Below are 18,095 nucleotides of genomic sequence, written 5' to 3' on the forward strand. Positions count from 1 at the left end.
CAGTCAGACCCAGTACTGTTGGCAGAAACAAAAACAGTTAATGGTGGGTGTGTGTATATACACCCAGCAATCTTACAGAGCTTAATTCCTACAGGAGGGAAAACCTCCACCTCCAGACACAGAATCACCCGTGCAGCTCCTGTCAGTCACTTCCCTGGAAGGAGTGAGAGGCGAAGACTTCACGCTCACACTATCCGCCAATCCAGCTTCAGACTGTCACCACAGGAAAACGGCTGCACACAGAACAATATTCAGTCTCAGAAAAATCACAGCAGAGAAGGTTACCTGAATGGTAGCTGATTTCTCGGCGGAGAGGTGGAGTTGCAGTCCGGCTTTTATGGAGGATGTGGTTGATGAGTGACAGCTGGTGTTGATGATGTGTGACAGCTGTCACTCTCAGTAGGTCCGACGCCCTCTCGTGCTTGGAGCCCGCACTCCAAGCAGGGCGCCATCTGGTGGTGGTGGGCCAGCAGTACCTCCTCTTCAGCGGCCCACACAACAGGACCCCCCCCTCAACGGGCGCCTCCTGGCGCCCGACCAGGCTTGTCCGGGTGCCGGGCGTAGAAGTCGGCCAGGAGGGGCGGGTCCAGGATGAAGCTCCTCTTCACCCAGGAGCGTTCTTCGGGTCCATACCCCTCCCAGTCGACCAGATACTGGAACCCCCGGCCCTTACGACGGACATCCAGGAGCCGACGCACGGTCCATGCCGGCTCCCCGTCGATGATCCGGGCAGGAGGCGGTGCAGGTCCAGGGGTGCAGAGTGGTGAGGTGTGATGAGGTTTGAGACGTGACATGAAAAACCGGGTGGATCCGCAGTGAAGCTGGCAGCTTTAGCTTCACTGTGGGCGGACTGAGGACCTTGAGGATGGGAAATGGTCCAATAAACCGGTCCTTGAGTTTTTGAGATTCCACTTGAAGCGGGATGTCCTTGGTCGACAACCACATCTCCTGCCCGGGCTGGTATGCAGGGGCCGGGGAACGCCGGCGGTCTGCACGGGCCTTGGCCCTCGTCCGGGCCTTCAACAGGGCAGAACGGGCGGTCCGCCACACCCGGCGGCACCTCCTGAGGTGGGCCTGGACCAAGGGCACACCGACCTCTCCCTCCACGAGCGGGAACAATGGGGGCTGGTACCCCAAACACACCTCAAACGGGGAGAGGCTGGTGGCAGACGACACTTGGCTGTTGTGGGCGTACTCGATCCAGGCCAGATGGTTGCTCCAGGCCGTCGGGTGGGCGGAGGTCATGCAGCGGAGGGCCTGATCCAGCTCCTGGTTAGCCCGCTCTGCCTGTCCATTTGTCTGAGGGTGATACCTGGACGAGAGACTCACGGTGGCCCCCAGTTCCCTGCAGAAACTCCTCCAGACTTGGGAAGAGAACTGAGGACCACGATCCGAGACGATGTCCGATGGTATCCCATGCAGACGCACGACGTGGTGGACCAGGAGGTCTGCCGTCTCCTGGGCCGTCGGGAGCTTCGGGAGGGCCACGAAGTGGGCCGCCTTGGAGAACCGGTCCACTATCGTGAGGATGGAGGTGTTGCCCTGGGACAGCGGGAGGCCCGTGATGAAGTCCAGGCCTATGTGGGACCAAGGGCGGTGAGGCACCGGTAGAGGCTGGAGGAGGCCCGAAGTCATTTTGTGGTCAGCCTTGCCCCTGGCACAGGTGGTACAGGCCTGGACGTAATCCCGGATGTCGGCTTCCATAGACACCCACCAGAAGCGCTGCTGGACCACTGCCATGGTTCTGCGCACCCCCCGGATGACAGGAGAGCTTGGAACCGTGACAGAAGTCCAAAACAGCAGCTCTGGCCTCTGGTGGGACGTACAGTTTGTTCCTCGGGCCGGTCCCCTGGTCCGGGTTCCGTACCAGGGCCTCCCGGACGGTCTTCTCCACATCCCAGGTGAGGGTGGCCACGACAGTGGACTCGGGGATGATGGTCTCTGTTGGGTCTGACAACTCGGCCTTGACCTCCTCTTCGTGCACCCGGGACAGGGAATCTGATCGTTGGTTCTTGGTCCCGGGGCGATATGTGATCTGGAAGTCAAAGCGCCCGAAGAACAGTGACCAGCGGGCTTGCCTGGGGTTCAGCCGCTTGACGGTCCGGATGTACTCCAGGTTCCGATGGTCCGTGAAAACCGTGAAGGGCACCGTCGCTCCCTCCAACAGGTGTCTCCACTCCTCAAGAGCCTCCTTCACCGCCAGGAGTTCCCGGTTGCCGACGTCATAATTCCTTTCAGCCGGGGTCAACCTGCGGGAAAAATAGGCACAAGGGTGGAGTACCTTATCGGACTCCCTGCTCTGGGACAGCACGGCTCCTATCCCTGAGTCAGAGGCATCCACTTCAACTATGAACTGGCGATTAGGATCAGGCTGCACCAGAACTGGCGCAGTCGAGAATAGGCGTTTCAACTCCCTAAACTCGGCTTTGCACCGATCCGACCAGGTGAAGGGGACTTTAGTGGAGGTCAGGGCAGTCAGAGGACTAACCACCTGACTGTAGCCCTTAACGAACCTCCGATAGAAATTTGCAAAGTCGAGGAACTGTTGTAGTTTCAATTAATCAATCAATCAATTTTATTTATATAGCGCCAAATCACAACAAACAGTTGCCCCAAGACGCTTTATATTGTAAGGCAAGGCCATACAATAATTACGTAAAAACCCCAACGGTCAAAACGACCCCCTGTGAGCAAGCACTTGGCGACAGTGGGAAGGAAAAACTCCCTGTTAACAGGAAGAAACCTCCAACAGAACCAGGCTCAGGGAGGGGCAGTCTTCTGCTGGGACTGGTTGGGGCTGAGGGAGAGAACCAAGAAAAAGACATGCTGTGGAGGGGAGCAGAGATCAATCACTAATGATTAAATGCAGAGTGGTGCATACAGAGCAAAAAGAGAAAAAAAAACACTCAGTGCATCATGGGAACCCCCCAGCAGTCTAAGTCTATAGCAGCATAACTAAGGGATGGTTCAGGGTCACCTGATCCAGCCCTTCTATAAGCTTTAGCAAAAAGGAAAGTTTTAAGCCTAATCTTAAAAGTAGAGAGGGTGTCTGTCTCCCTGATCCGAATTGGGAGCTGGTTCCACAGGAGAGGAGCCTGAAAGCTGAAGGCTCTGCCTCCCATTCTACTCTTACAAACCCTAGGAACTACAAGTAAGCCTGCAGTCTGAGAGCGAAGCGCTCTATTGGGGTGATATGGTACTATGAGGTCCCTAAGATAAGATGGGACCTGATTATTCAAAACCTTATAAGTAAAAAGAATAATTTTAAATTCTATTCTAGAATTAACAGGAAGCCAATGAAGAGAGGCCAATATGGGTGAGATATGCTCTCTCCTTCTAGTCCCCGTCAGTACTCTAACTGCAGCATTTTGAATTAACTGAAGGCTTTTCAGGGAACGTTTAGGACAACCTGATAATAATGAATTACAATAGTCCAGCCTAGAGGAAATAAATGCATGAATTAGTTTTTCAGCATCACTCTGAGACAAGACCTTTCTAATTTTAGAGATATTGCGTAAATGCAAAAAAGCAGTCCTACATATTTGTTTAATATGCGCTTTGAATGACTTATCCTGATCAAAAATGACTCCAAGATTTCTCACAGTATTACTAGAGGTCAGGGTAATGCCATCCAGAGTAAGGATCTGGTTAGACACCATGTTTCTAAGATTTGTGGGGCCAAGTACAATAACTTCAGTTTTATCTGAGCTTAAAAGCAGGAAATTAGAGGTCATCCATGTCTTTATGTCTGTAAGACAATCCTGCAGTTTAGCTAATTGGTGTGTGTCCTCTGGCTTCATGGATAGATAAAGCTGGGTATCATCTGCGTAACAATGAAAATTTAAGCAATGCTGTCTAATAATACTGCCTAAGGGAAGCATGTATAAAGTGAATAAAATTGGTCCTAGCACAGAACCTTGTGGAACTCCATAATTAACCTTAGTCTGTGAAGAAGATTCCCCATTTACATGAACAAATTGTAATCTATTAGATAAATATGATTCAAACCACCGCAGCGCAGTGCCTTTAATACCTATGGCATGCTCTAATCTCTGTAATAAAATTTTATGGTCAACAGTATCAAAAGCAGCACTGAGGTCTAACAGAACAAGCACAGAGATGAGTCCACTGTCTGAGGCCATAAGAAGATCATTTGTAACCTTCACTAATGCTGTTTCTGTACTATGATGAATTCTAAAACCTGACTGAAACTCTTCAAATAGACCATTCCTCTGCAGATGATCAGTTAGCTGTATTACAACTACCCTTTCAAGAATTTTTGAGAGAAAAGGAAGGTTGGAGATTGGCCTATAATTAGCTAAGATAGCTGGGTCAAGTGATGGCTTTTTAAGTAATGGTTTAATTACTGCCACCTTAAAAGCCTGTGGTACATAGCCAACTAATAAAGATAGATTGATCATATTTAAGATCGAAGCATTAAATAATGGTAGGGCTTCCTTGAGCAGCCTGGTAGGAATGGGGTCTAATAGACATGTTGATGGTTTGGATGAAGTAACTAATGAAAATAACTCAGACAGAACAATCTGAGAGAAAGAGTCTAACCAAATACCGGCATCACTGAAAGCAGCCAAAGATAACGATACGTCTTTGGGATGGTTATGAGTAATTTTTTCTCTAATAGTTAAAATTTTATTAGCAAAAAAAGTCATGAAGTCATTACTAGTTAAAGTTAAAGGAATACTCGGCTCAATAGAGCTCTGACTCTTTGTCAGCCTGGCTACAGTGCTGCAAAGAAACCTGGGGTTGTTCTTATTTTCTTCAATTAGTGATGAGTAGTAAGATGTCCTAGCTTTACGGAGGGCTTTTTTATAGAGCAACAGACTCTTTTTCCAGGCTAAGTGAAGATCTTCTAAATTAGTGAGACGCCATTTCCTCTCCAACTTACAAGTTATCTGCTTTAAGCTGCGAGTTTGTGAGTTATACCATGGAGTCAGGCACTTCTGATTTAAAGCTCTCTTTTTCAGAGGAGCTACAGCATCCAAAGTTGTCTTCAATGAGGATGTAAAACTATTGACGAGATACTCTATCTCACTTACAGAGTTTAGGTAGCTACTCTGCACTGTGTTGGTATATGGCATTAGAGAACATAAAGAAGGAATCATATCCTTAAACCTAGTTACAGCGCTTTCTGAAAGACTTCTAGTGTAATGAAACTTATTCCCCACTGCGGGGTAGTCCATCAGAGTAAATGTAAATGTTATTAAGAAATGATCAGACAGAAGGGAGTTTTCAGGGAATACTGTTAGGTCTTCAATTTCCATACCATAAGTCAGAACAAGATCTAAGATATGATTAAAGTGGTGGGTGGACTCATTTACATTTGAGCAAAGCCAATTGAGTCTAATAATAGATTAAATGCAGTGTTGAGGCTGTCATTCTCAGCATCTGTGTGGATGTTAAAATCGCCCACTATAATTATCTTATCTGAGCTAAGCACTAAGTCAGACAAAAGGTCTGAAAATTCACAGAGAAACTCACAGTAACGACCAGGAGGACGATAGATAACAACAAATAAAACTGGTTTTTGGGACTTCCAATTTAGATGGACAAGACTAAGAGTCAAGCTTTCAAATGAATTAAAGCTCTGTCTGGGTTTTTGATTAATTAATAAGCTGGAATGGAAGATTGCTGCTAATCCTCCGCCTCGGCCCGTGCTACGAGCATTCTGGCAGTTAGTGTGACTCGGGGGTGTTGACTCATTTAAACTAACATATTCATCCTGCTGTAACCAGGTTTCTGTAAGGCAGAATAAATCAATATGTTGATCAATTGTTATATCATTTACCAACAGGGACTTAGAAGAGAGAGACCTAATGTTTAATAGACCACATTTAACTGTTTTAGTCTGTGGTGCAGTTGAAGGTGCTATATTATTTTTTCTTTTTGAATTTTTATGCTTAAATAGATTTTTGCTGGTAATTGGTGGTCTGGGAGCAGGCACCGTCTCTACGTGGGATGGGGTAATGAGGGGATGGCAGGGGGAGAGAAGCTGCAGAGAGGTGTGTAAGACTACAACTCTGCTTCCTGGTCCCAACCCTGGATAGTCACGGTTTGGCGGATTTAAGAAAATTGGCCAGATTTCTAGAAGTGAGAACTGCTCCATCCAAAGTGGGATGGATGCCGTCTCTCCTAACAAGACCAGGTTTTCCCCAGAAGCTTTGCCAATTATCTATGAAGCCCACCTCATTTTTTGGACACCACTCAGACAGCCAGCAATTCAAGGAGAACATGCGGCTAAACATGTCACTCCCGGTCCGACTGGGGAGGGGCCCAGAGAAAACTACAGAGTGCGACATTGTTTTTGCAAAGTTACACACCGATTCAATGTTAATTTTAGTGACCTCCGATTGGCGTAACCGGGTGTCATTACTGCCGACGTGAATTACAATCTTACCAAATTTACGCTTAGCCTTAGCCAGCAGTTTCAAATTTCCTTCAATGTCGCCTGCTCTGGCCCCCGGAAGACAATTGACTATGGTTGCTGGTGTCGCTAACTTCACATTTCTCAAAACAGAGTCGCCAATAACCAGAGTTTGATCCTCGGCGGGTGTGTCGCCGAGTGGGGAAAAATGGTTAGAAATGTGAATGGGTTGGCGGTGTACACGGGGCTTCTGTTTAGGGCTACGCTTCCTCCTCACAGTCACCCAGTCGGCCTGCTTTCCCGGCTGCTCGGGATCTGCCAGAGGGAACTAACGGTGGCTAAGCTACCTTGGTCCGCACCGACTACAGGGGCCTGGCTAGCTGTAGAATTTTCCACGGTGCGGAGCCGAGTCTCCAATTCGCCCAGCCTGGCCTCCAAAGCTACGAATAAGCTACACTTATTACAAGTACCATTACTGCTAAAGGAGGCCGAGGAATAACTAAAAATTTCACACCCAGAGCAGAAAAGTGCTCTGGGTGCCAAGTTTCCTAAAGCTTGTTGGTTGGGGCCAAGCTCTCACCGCCGCAACCTTGGCCGGGTCAGGGGCGATGGAGTTGGAGGAGATGATGAATCCCAGGAAGGACAAAGAAGTACGGTGGAACTCACACTTCTCGCCCTTCACAAACAGCTGGTTCTCCAACAACCGCTGCAGGACCTGACGAACAAGCTGGACATGAGTCTCAGGGTCCGGAGAAAAGATGAGTATATCGTCTAGATATACGAAGACAAACCGATGCAGGAAGTCCCTGCAAGACGTCATTAACCAATGCTTGGAACGTCGCGGGGGAGTTTGTGAGGCCGAACGGCATGACCAGGTACTCAAAGTGACCTAAGGGGGTGTAAAATGCTGTCTTCCATTCGTCTCCCTTCCGGATCCGAACCAGGTGGTACGCATTTCTAAGATCCAGTTTTGTGAAAATTTGGGCTCCATGCAGGGGCGTGAACACTGAATCTAACAGGGGCAGAGGGTATCGGTTGGGAACTGTGATCTCGTTCAGCCCCCTGTAATCAATGCATGGACGGAGTCCGCCGTCTTTCTTGCCCACAAAAAAGAAACCAGCACCCATCGGGGAGGTGGAGTTCCGGATCAGCCCGGCAGCTAATGAGTCCCGAATGTAGGTCTCCATTGATTCGTGTTCCGGACGTGAGAGGTTGTACAGCCTGCTGGACGGGTACTCAGCGCCCGGGATCAAATCAATGGCGCAATCGTACGGTCGGTACGGGGGAAGAGTGAGTGCCAGATCTTTGCTGAAGACGTCAGCAAGATCGTGGTACTCCTCCGGCACCGCCGTCAGATTGGGGGGGACTCTGACCTCCTCATTAGCCGTCACACCGGGTGGAACCGAGGATCCTAAACATTCCCGGTGGCAGGTTTCGCTCCACTGCGTCACAACCCCAGACGGCCAATCAATCCGGGGATTGTGCTTCACCATCCATGGAAACCCTAAAATCACTCGGGAGGTAGAAGGCGTTACATAAAACACAATCTCCTCCCTGTGATTCCCAGACACAACCAATGTCACGGGCTGTGTCTGGTGTGTGATTAAAGGAAGAAGGGTGCCATCTAGTGACCGTACCTTCAAAGGTGAAAGCAGAGCCACCAGAGGGAGCCCTACTTCCTTTGCCCATCTGCTGTCCAGCAGATTCCCTTCCGACCCCGTGTCTACTAGTGCTGGGGCGTGAATGGTTAAATCCTCACTTAGGATCGTGACTGGGATTCGTGCGGATTTACGGGGCTTCCCCGCGTGCGTGTTATGGCCCATCCTTAGCCCAGTATCTAAGGATGGGCGTTGTAGTTTGACCGTTTGGGGCAGTTCCTCTGTATATGATCACTAGAGCCACAGAAAAAACACTCCCCGCGGGTCAGCCTCCTTTGTCTGTCAACGGTACTTGTAATAAGTGTAGCTTATTCGTAGCTTTGGAGGCCAGGCTGGGCGAATTGGAGACTCGGCTCTGCACTGTGGAAAATTCTACAGCTAGCCAGGCCCCTGTAGTCGGTGCGGACCAAGGTAGCTTAGCCGCCGTTAGTTACCCCCTGGCAGATCCCGAGCAGCCGGGAAAGCAGGCCAACTGGGTGACTGTGAGGAGGAAGCGTAGCCCTAAACAGAAGCCCCGTGTACACCGCCAACCCGTTCACATCTCTAACCGTTTTTCCCCACTCGACAAACACCCGCCGAGGATCAAACTCTGGTTATTGGCGACTCTGTTTTGAGAAATGTGAAGTTAGCGACACCAGCAACCATAGTCAATTGTCTTCCGGGGGCCAGAGCAGGTGACACTGAAGGAAATTTGAAACTGCTGGCTAAGGCTAAGCGTAAATTTGGTAAGATTGTAATTCACGTCGGCAGTAATGACACCCGGTTACGCCAATCGGAGGTCACTAAAATTAACATTAAATCGGTGTGTAACTTTGCAAAAACAATGTCGGACTCTGTAGTTTTCTCTGGGCCCCTCCCCAATCAGACCGGGAGTGGCATGTTTAGCCGCATGTTATCAGGTTGTCCTAAAAGTTCCCTAAAAAGCCTTAATTTAATTCAAAATGCTGCAGCTAGAGTACTGACGGGGACTAGAAGGAGAGAGCATATCTCACCCATATTGGCCTCTCTTCATTGGCTTCCTGTTAATTCTAGAATAGAATTTAAAATTCTTCTTCTTACTTATAAGGTTTTGAATAATCAGGTCCCATCTTATCTTAGGGACCTCGTAGTACCATATCACCCCAATAGAGCGCTTCGCTCTCAGACTGCAGGCTTACTTGTAGTTCCTAGGGTTTGTAAGAGTAGAATGGGAGGCAGAGCCTTCAGCTTTCAGGCTCCTCTCCTGTGGAACCAGCTCCCAATTCAGATCAGGGAGACAGACACCCTCTCTACTTTTAAGATTAGGCTTAAAACTTTCCTTTTTGCTAAAGCTCATAGTTAGGGCTGTATCAGGTGACCCTGAACCATCCCTTAGTTATGCTGCTATAGACGTAGACTGCTGGGGGGTTCCCATGATGCATTGTTTCTTTCTCTTTTTGCTCTGTATGCACCACTCTGCATTTAATCATTAGTGATCGATCTCTGCTCCCCTCCACAGCATGTCTTTTTCCTGGTTCTCTCCCTCAGCCCCAACCAGTCCCAGCAGAAGACTGCCCCTCCCTGAGCCTGGTTCTGCTGGAGGTTTCTTCCTGTTAAAAGGGAGTTTTTCCTTCCCACTGTAGCCAAGTGCTTGCTCACAGGGGGTCATTTTGACCGTTGGGGTTTTACATAATTATTGTATGGCCTTGCCTTACAATATAAAGCACCTTGGGGCAACTGTTTGTTGTGATTTGGCGCTATATAAAAAAATTGATTGATTGATTGATTGATTGATTTGATTTCACTTTGGCCCTGCTCGTGTCCATAGCTTCGTCAGCAGGGGGAGCTGTTGCCACACGGATCCGTCTGGCTGTGGAGCGTGGGGATGGCACCCTTTCAGACCCGGAAGGAAGAGGGACGGCTCGTGCCCGGCCACGCCCCCCGCCCTGCTCCCGACGGTGTTCCTCTAAGCGGTTGTCTAAGCGTATAACCAGGTCGACAAGCCCATCAAAATCCCGCGGTTCCTCCTTAGCTAGCAGATGCTCCTTCAGGACCGGAGACAGTCCGTTTACGAAGGCGGCACGGAGTGCAATGTTATTCCAGCCGGACCTCGCAGCCGCAATGCGGAAGTCGACTGCATACTCGGCTGCACTCCGGCGCCCCTGTCTCATTGACAGTAGCACGCTCGAAGCGGTCTCGCCTCTGTTGGGATGATCAAAAACCTGTTTGAACTCCCTTACAAACCCAGCGTATGACGTTAGGAGCCGGGAGTTCTGCTCCCAGAGCGCCGTAGCCCAGGCGCGTGCCTCTCCTCGAAGCAAACTGATGACATAAGCCACCCGGCTAGCATCTGATGCGTGACATGACGGGACGCTGTGCAAAGACGAGCGAACACCGCATTAGGAAGTCCGCGCACGTCTCGACACAACCTCCGTACGGCTCCGGAGGGCTTATGTATGCTTCAGGGGACGGTGGGGGGGGGTCATTGAACGACCAGTGGAACGTCTGTGTCGGGCATGGGACCAGCAGGAGGAGGTGCTGCAGCAGCGCTTTGATCACGCACCTCCACCCTGGCGGTGAGAGCCTCCATCCTCCGATTGAGAATAACGTTCTGCTCGGTTACCAAATCCAACTGAGCAGTGAAAGCGGTTAGAATTTGCTGCAGCCTCCTGCTGGCGCCTGTGCACCTTGCTCTTCCATTGGCTGTCCAAGCTCTGGTTGACGCCCCTCGGGATCCATGACGGCGGCCGAGAAATCCTGTTGGGAAGGTGTCACGGACCCACAACAGGGGGCGTTAATGAACGGACAATGGATAAGCCAAAAAGTAACAATTTAATGTTGTGAATCGCACAACGAAAGACAGACAATGACAGAAAATGTGGATCGTCAATCATACACAAGGTGACGTGTGGGCAGGCTCGAAGATAGAAGGCGTCTGGCCTGCGAAGAGCCGGATCCCACACAGCTTCCACCACCAACGGATCTGAAGTACACCGGAGCCGCCAAGCCCTGCGCCCCAGGTGGCCACTGTCTTCAGCTGTCAGACCCGGTACTGCTGGCAGAAACAAAAACAGTTAATGGTGGGTGTGTGTATATACACCCAGCAATCTTACAGAGCTTAATTCCTCCAGGGGGGAAAACCTCCACCTCCAGACACAGAATCACCCGTGCAGCTCCTGTCAGTCACTTCCCTGGAAGGAGTGAGAGGCGAAGACGTCGCGCACACACTATCCGCCAATCCAGCTTCAGACTGTCACCACAGGAAAACGGCTGCACACAGAACAATATTCAGTCTCAGAAAAATCACAGCAGAGAAGGTTACCTGAATGGTAGCTGATTTCTCGGCGGGGAGGTGGAGTTGCAGTCCGGCTTTTATGGAGGATGTGGTTGATGAGTGACAGCTGATGTTGATGATGTGTGACAGCTGTCACTCTCAGTAGGTCCGACGCCCTCTCGTGCTTGGAGCCCGCACTCCAAGCAGGGCGCCATCTGGTGGTGGTGGGCCAGCAGTACCTCCTCTTCAGCGGCCCACACAACACTTTGCATACTCTACTCTTCTCCTTGTACACCAACAGCTGCACCTCCAGTCACTAGTCTGTGAAGCTCCTGAATGTCGCAGACAATACAACCCTCATCAGACTCATCTCTGATGGGGAGGAGTCGGCCTACAGACAGGAGATCGATCACCTGGTGTCCTGGTGCAAACAGAACAATATGGAGCTCGGTGCCCTCAAGACAATGGAGATGGTTGTTGACTTCAGGAAGAACCCAGTCCCGGCCAACCCCGTCACCCTGTGTGACTCCCCAGTCACCACTGTGGATTAATTTCGTTATCTGGGGATCTCCATCACCGAGGACCTCAAGTGGGAGCTGAACATCAGCTCTCTCATCAAGACAGCACAACAAAGGATGTACTTTCTGCGGCCTCAAGACACAAAAACAGCTTCTTTCCATCCACAGCTAGACTTATAAATAATGCCAGAGACGCCCATTTACCCTGCCCCCCGCTCCCACAAAGTACAGACTGATCATCCCTAACTGTACATCTGCATGCCTGCACAGCCCCTTTCCATTATATTTATTTGACAGTGAACATAGTTTTGCCCATTTTGTCTATTTGACTCCTTTACTTCTTACAAAATTATTTTTCCCCTGATTTTTATTGTTTACACACCATTTACTACCAAGAACAAGAAGCATTTTTCCTTTTCTTTTTACTATTGTTTATGCACCAGGGACACCAGATCAAATTCCTTGTATGTGAGAATGTACTTGCCAATAAATTTGATTATGATTCTGAAATGTTCATACGCACCGTTTAAGCACAAATCTGTGTGCATGAATGACTGGCCAATGAGTCCCATGGTTTCTACACTCTGCACATCTCATTATTTTAGCTCCAAGAGGATCACATGTGTTGAGTTTGCTGCACAGTCCATGTTGGTAAGAGCCAAGGCACCTCTGTTTTTTCCACGTGTACCTGTGCAGTTGTGGCGGTCCCGGTGGAGCTGGTAGCCTGCAGCGCACTGGCAGCTGTACCCTCCAGGCTCATTGGTACAGTTGTGCTCACAGTGACCGTTGTCCACAGCACATTCATCAATGTCTGTGAACAGGAACAATCCTGATGATGAATACCTTCACAAGCACACTCAGTGGACACTTAATTTGGTCTGGATGTTCAACAGGTCAATAAAGTCAATATTTACGAGGTCAGTCAAGTGGCAGAAACTCTTAGCAGTGAAACGTGGATTTGGTCAAGAGGATCTGCTACAGTTCCAAACAAGCATCAGAATGATAAAAAAAAGGTGGCTTAAGTGGTTCTGAATGTGGTACGGCTGGTGGTACCTAACAAGATGGTTGGAGTATTTCACAAACTGCTGATCTACTGAGAGCACACAGCCATCTATAGCTCTGCAGAGAATAAAAGAAAATGAAAAAACATCCAGTGAGAAGTGGTTCACTGGGTAAAAATGTCTTGTTGATGGCCAGACTGGTTCACGTCGATAGACAAGCATCAGTAATTGAAATACTCACTTCTTACAAAAAAGATACAAAGAAAAGCATGTCTGAATTTACAAGGTATTGAACCTTGAAGCAGATAGGCTGCTATATCATATCGCATCTGGTGGAAACTCTGTGTGACAAAGAAGGCCACAGCATTGGCAGCAGAACTTCAGACCCCATCAAACTGGTGATGTAATGTTGTGGCAACTGTGTGTTGCTTTCATGTCAATATAGATCAAAATCTGCATTCGGTGTTTTTACCTATAATGCTACGTGGCAACAGCACTATACAATACACACACACACAAAATCACTGGAAGAGGTCTGGGTTTTGTTTTTCACTCCATGCATTCACATTTTTAATGCTAAAATTTATACGAGTGAAGCGTCGCGCATCGCACAAAGTTCGCTCTGTGGTAGATGAAGGCACAAACCAGAAATGGCACAAAACAATCCAGAAATGGCACAATAAGTCTGCCCATAGGGGAAAAAGCCACAAACCGGACAACACTGTTGTAAAAAGCCACAAACCCATGGTAGACGAAGCCACAAACTGGAAATGGCACAAAAATCTGCTAATGGTAGACGAAGCCATAAACCGGACAACACTGTCGTAAAAAGCCCCAAACCGATGGGAGACGAAAAGCTTCACTCGTTCATGTCCGTGACATATACATAGTATTTCAGCTCTTTCTAGGAATATGGCTGTGCTAAGATCATTAATGCTTAAGGGACTACCAGCAAGGCAAACTGCAATTGTCAATAACTTTTGTTCAGTGCGTTTTTGCTCAAACAGTCAGAGAACACAAATAACTTGGAATAAAGAGCACAGCACCAAACTATCACCTTCAGCAATTTCAAGCACATGCATTTGTTGCGTAGCTATAAACTGCATTTGGAGTAATGACAAAACACCCAATCCAATGTTTCTATGCTACAATTAAGGCAGCTGTGAAATCAAAAGGAGATCCAGTTTTGCATTAACAAGATGTACCCAATGAAGTGGTCAGTTTGTATCACACACACACACACACACACACACACACACACACACACACACACACACACACACACACACACACACACACACACACACACACACACACGCCTGCCCACCAAAACAGGAGTATCCATCTCCATTGAAGCCCTGGTAGCACTGGCAGAAGTATGAGCCAATGACGTTGCCGCAGTGAGCGTTGACATCACAACCATGATGTGCCGATGCGCACTCGTTCTCATCTGTGAAGGCACGGCACACGATGGTTACTGTCAATGTGTTCCACAACACTCAGTACACTCAGTAACTCAGTACATGTCAGATGAATAAATATTATTCTGTTGCTGATCACTTTAATGGAGGATACACCAACATGCACAAGGGACGCTGACCTCGTCGACAGGAAACACGGTTTTCCATGGAGAGACGTCAACGCTAATTGCTTACCTTCACAGTGCGTGCCGTTTCCCCGGTAACCTTGCTGACAAACGCACTTGTAGCTACCGAGCGTGTTCTCACACACGCCGCGCCCATCACAAAGCTGAGGACTCGCTGTACATTCATCCACATCTGGGACAAAAAGGCAGAACAAAGACATTTATGTAAATGACTTTTTTTCACTAAGGGAAGACCAGCCATTGTCTTTGCCAGCTATTGCTGGCAAAGACAATCAACCAGCAAACTGATCCACATTAAACAACATGTGGTTTAAAATGTTGCTAAAGCAACTTGCTATGGTAAAAACACTAAGAATCAGGTTGATTGCCCAATACGTGTTCACATTCAAGGAATTCCTTTGTTGAGCTGGTCCAAAAATAAGGACAACGATGTAAAAAGGTCAACAGAAAGTTGAATTGAGTGATGAGTATTATGCACAGATATGTCGGGAAAAAAATGATTTCACTGTCGTAGGTGATGGTAGAGGAGCAGAAAGAACAGAATTCCACTTGTCAGAACGCACACTGTGATGGTTTAAATACTGAAAAGTGTGCAAAATACACAAAAATGTGCAAAAAATCAAAATTAAAAAAAGGTATTTAGATGTTGAAAAAGCCTTTTTACAAAATACACACTGACTATTTAAATAAATAGAAGAGAGTGTATATTAATCTCAGTGGAAGCGCAGACTGAACCATGTGCAAAAATACAGAGTCAGGTGTGTGTGTGTGTGTCTGTGTGTGTTTGTTTGTTTGTTGAGAGGGTATCAAGATGTACCGACGAGGTTAATTGCAGAGCGGAAGCAGCTGTTTTGTAATGGCATGTGGTTTTTGCTCTGATGGACCCCAACCGCCTACCTGAGGGTAGTTCCTCAAAAAACCTGTTACCAGGGTGGGAGGAGTCAGGCACAGTCCTCCAAGCATGCATTAGGATTGTGGTTAACCCCGAACTACCCTCAGGCAAAAAAGTGACATTATATATATATATATATATATATATATATACACACACACACACACACACACACACTTTTTTACATGTTTGGCCAGGGGTGCGACCTATACTCCAGAGCGACTTATAAATGAAAATATACCGGTAGATTCTCAATTAATTTACCATAATAAAACAATTTTACGTGACAGAGTCGCTCTATGTTTTAAAATGTCCACCGGAAACAGAAATGCAATGCATCATGGGCAATGTAGTATGGCGGCAGCCCTATAGGTCACGCTGGTCACGATAACCAATCAGAGAACAGCACATTGGATGCGTATTCCTCACTTCACCCAGACAATGATTGTGAAACAGTGTGTGAAGCAGATGAACACTGTGCTTGCTGTTATTCCAGGAGGGCTAATAAAACAGCTTCAACCCTTGGATATCAGTGTGAGCAGAGTGTTTAAGTTGACGCTGAGAGCTGCGTGGGAGCACTGGGTGAGCAACGGCGGAGGATTCACGTCTGCACTTGGAATGAGCTGGCATCGACATAACGGGGAGGTCATGAGCTGCGCAGGTAGGTGCTGCACGAACATCGGCAGCTGACACCTGGTGTGTACTATGGTCCACAGCGAGTAATATGTTAGAAAAGAACCGTTCAGCGATGGTGCGGGTTATGGTTCAGCTCGCAATGTGGTCCGCAAAATACAAACATATCCGTAGGTAAAATGCAGCTCACAAGAGGGCACTCAAGGCTTGTGTAACTGTTCCTGCGACTTCTGACTACCATAGAAAAATAAAAGTTTCAACATTACTGATAACTTAACAAGACAACGGAGAAGGCCCGAAAAAATGCCACCAAAAAAAAAATTATACTCTGCAGATTACAAGTTGCGACTGGTGAAAAATGCACCCAAAAACGGTAGCCGTCACAATATTATCATCTGAACTTTTCATGTACCTGTATGTCCATGCGACTTATAGTCCAGTGCGACTTATTTATGGTTTATTTTTCTTTATAATAGATAAAGTGGCTGGTGCGACTTATACTCCGGTGCGACTTATAGTCCGGAAAATACAGTATATATATATATATATATATATACACACACAGCAGTGTTCAGAATAATAGTAGTGCTATTTGAGTAAAAAGATTAATCCAGGTTTTGAGTATATTTCTTATTGTTACATGGGAAACAAGGTACTTGTTGGGAAGGTGTCGTAGCACGGACCCACAACAGGGGGCGCAAATGAACGGACAATGAATAAACCAAAAGGTAACAATTTAATGTTGTGACACTACACAACGAAAAGATACAGAAAATATGCACAGTCAATTAGCACCAGGTGACGTGTGGCAGGCTCGAAGATAGGAGACCCCCCCGACGAGAGAGAAGCCGTACTCCACACGGCTTCCACCACCAACGGTCTGAAGAACACCGGAGCCGCCAAGTCCTGAGTCCCCAGGTGGCCTCTATTCCCGGCTGTCGACCCTGGTACTGCTGGCAGAGAGCAAAAACAGGATGTGTGAGTGTGAGTCCGCACACTCAGTAATACACAGTCCAACACTGATGGGAGGGAGCACCTCCACCTCCAATCATACACTTAAGCAGCTCCTGTCAGTCACTTGTCTGGAGGGAGTGGGAGGCGAAGACGTCGCGGTTCCCACAACACGCCAACACTCCAACAAAACTGTCCCACAGGAATAAACGGCTGCAAACAGAGATCAAAATGTGGATTAATCCAAATACTGCAGAGAAGGATTACCTCAGGAATGGTAGTCGATTTCTCGGCAAGGAGGTGGAGTTGCAGTCCGGCTTTTATGGTGTGATGTTGATGATGATAAACGAGTGACAGCTGGTGCAGGGAGAGAATGACAGCTGTCACTTCTTCGGGATCTGGCGCCCACTCGTGCTTGGAGCCCGCACTCCAAGCAGGGCGCCCCCTGGTGGTGGTGGGCCAGCAGTACCTCCTCTTCAGCGGCCCACACAACAGTACTCACAAATCCAACAAGACCAAGCATTCATGATATGCATACTCTTAAGGCTATGAAACTGGGCTATTAGTAAAAAAAAAGTAGAAAAGGGGGTGTTCACAATAATAGTAGCATCTGCTGTTGACGCTACAAACTCAAAACTATTATGTTCAAACTAATTTTTTAGCAATCCTTTGAATCACTAAACTAGTATTTAGTTGTATAACCACAGTTTTTCATGATTTCTTCACATCTGCGAGGCATTAATTTTGTTGGTTCGGAACCAAGATTTTGCTCAGTTACTAGTGTGCTTGGGGTCATTGTCTTGTTGAAACACCCATTTCAAGGGCATGTCCTCTTCAGCATAAGGCAACATGACCTCTTTAAGTATTTTGACATATCCAAACTGATTCATGATACCTGGTATGCGATATATAGGTCCAACACCATAGTAGGAGAAACATGCCCATATCATGATGCTTGCACCACCATGCTTCACTGTCTTCACTGTGAACTGTGGCTTGAATTCAGAGTTTGGGGGTCGTCTCACAAACTGTCTGTGGCCCTTGGACCCAAAAAGAACAATTTTACTCTCATCAGTCCACAAAATATTCCTCCATTTCTATTTAGGCCAGTTTATGTGTTCTTTGGCAAATTGTAACCTCTTCTGCACGTCTTTTATTTAACAGAGGGACTTTGCGGGGGATTCTTGCAAATAAATTAGCTTCACACAGGCGTCTTCTAACT

General features: G+C 47.7%; 1 protein-coding gene across 1 annotated transcript in view; it reads right to left on the reverse strand.

Moving 5' to 3' along the window:
* The window catches only part of LOC117518074 (fibulin-2-like), a 52,325-nt gene that overhangs the window by 10,458 nt on the left and 23,772 nt on the right, over positions 1 to 18,095 (reverse strand). The window contains exons 8-10 of the mRNA XM_034179140.1: positions 14,447 to 14,569; positions 14,119 to 14,241; positions 12,479 to 12,601 (exon numbers count right to left, since the gene is read on the reverse strand). Coding sequence (XP_034035031.1) covers positions 12,479 to 12,601; positions 14,119 to 14,241; positions 14,447 to 14,569 — 369 coding nt within the window. The remainder of the gene's footprint in view (positions 1 to 12,478; positions 12,602 to 14,118; positions 14,242 to 14,446; positions 14,570 to 18,095) is intronic.

The sequence above is a fragment of the Thalassophryne amazonica genome, chromosome 10 (genome assembly GCF_902500255.1).
Source record: "Thalassophryne amazonica chromosome 10, fThaAma1.1, whole genome shotgun sequence".
Taxonomy (NCBI): domain Eukaryota; kingdom Metazoa; phylum Chordata; class Actinopteri; order Batrachoidiformes; family Batrachoididae; genus Thalassophryne; species Thalassophryne amazonica.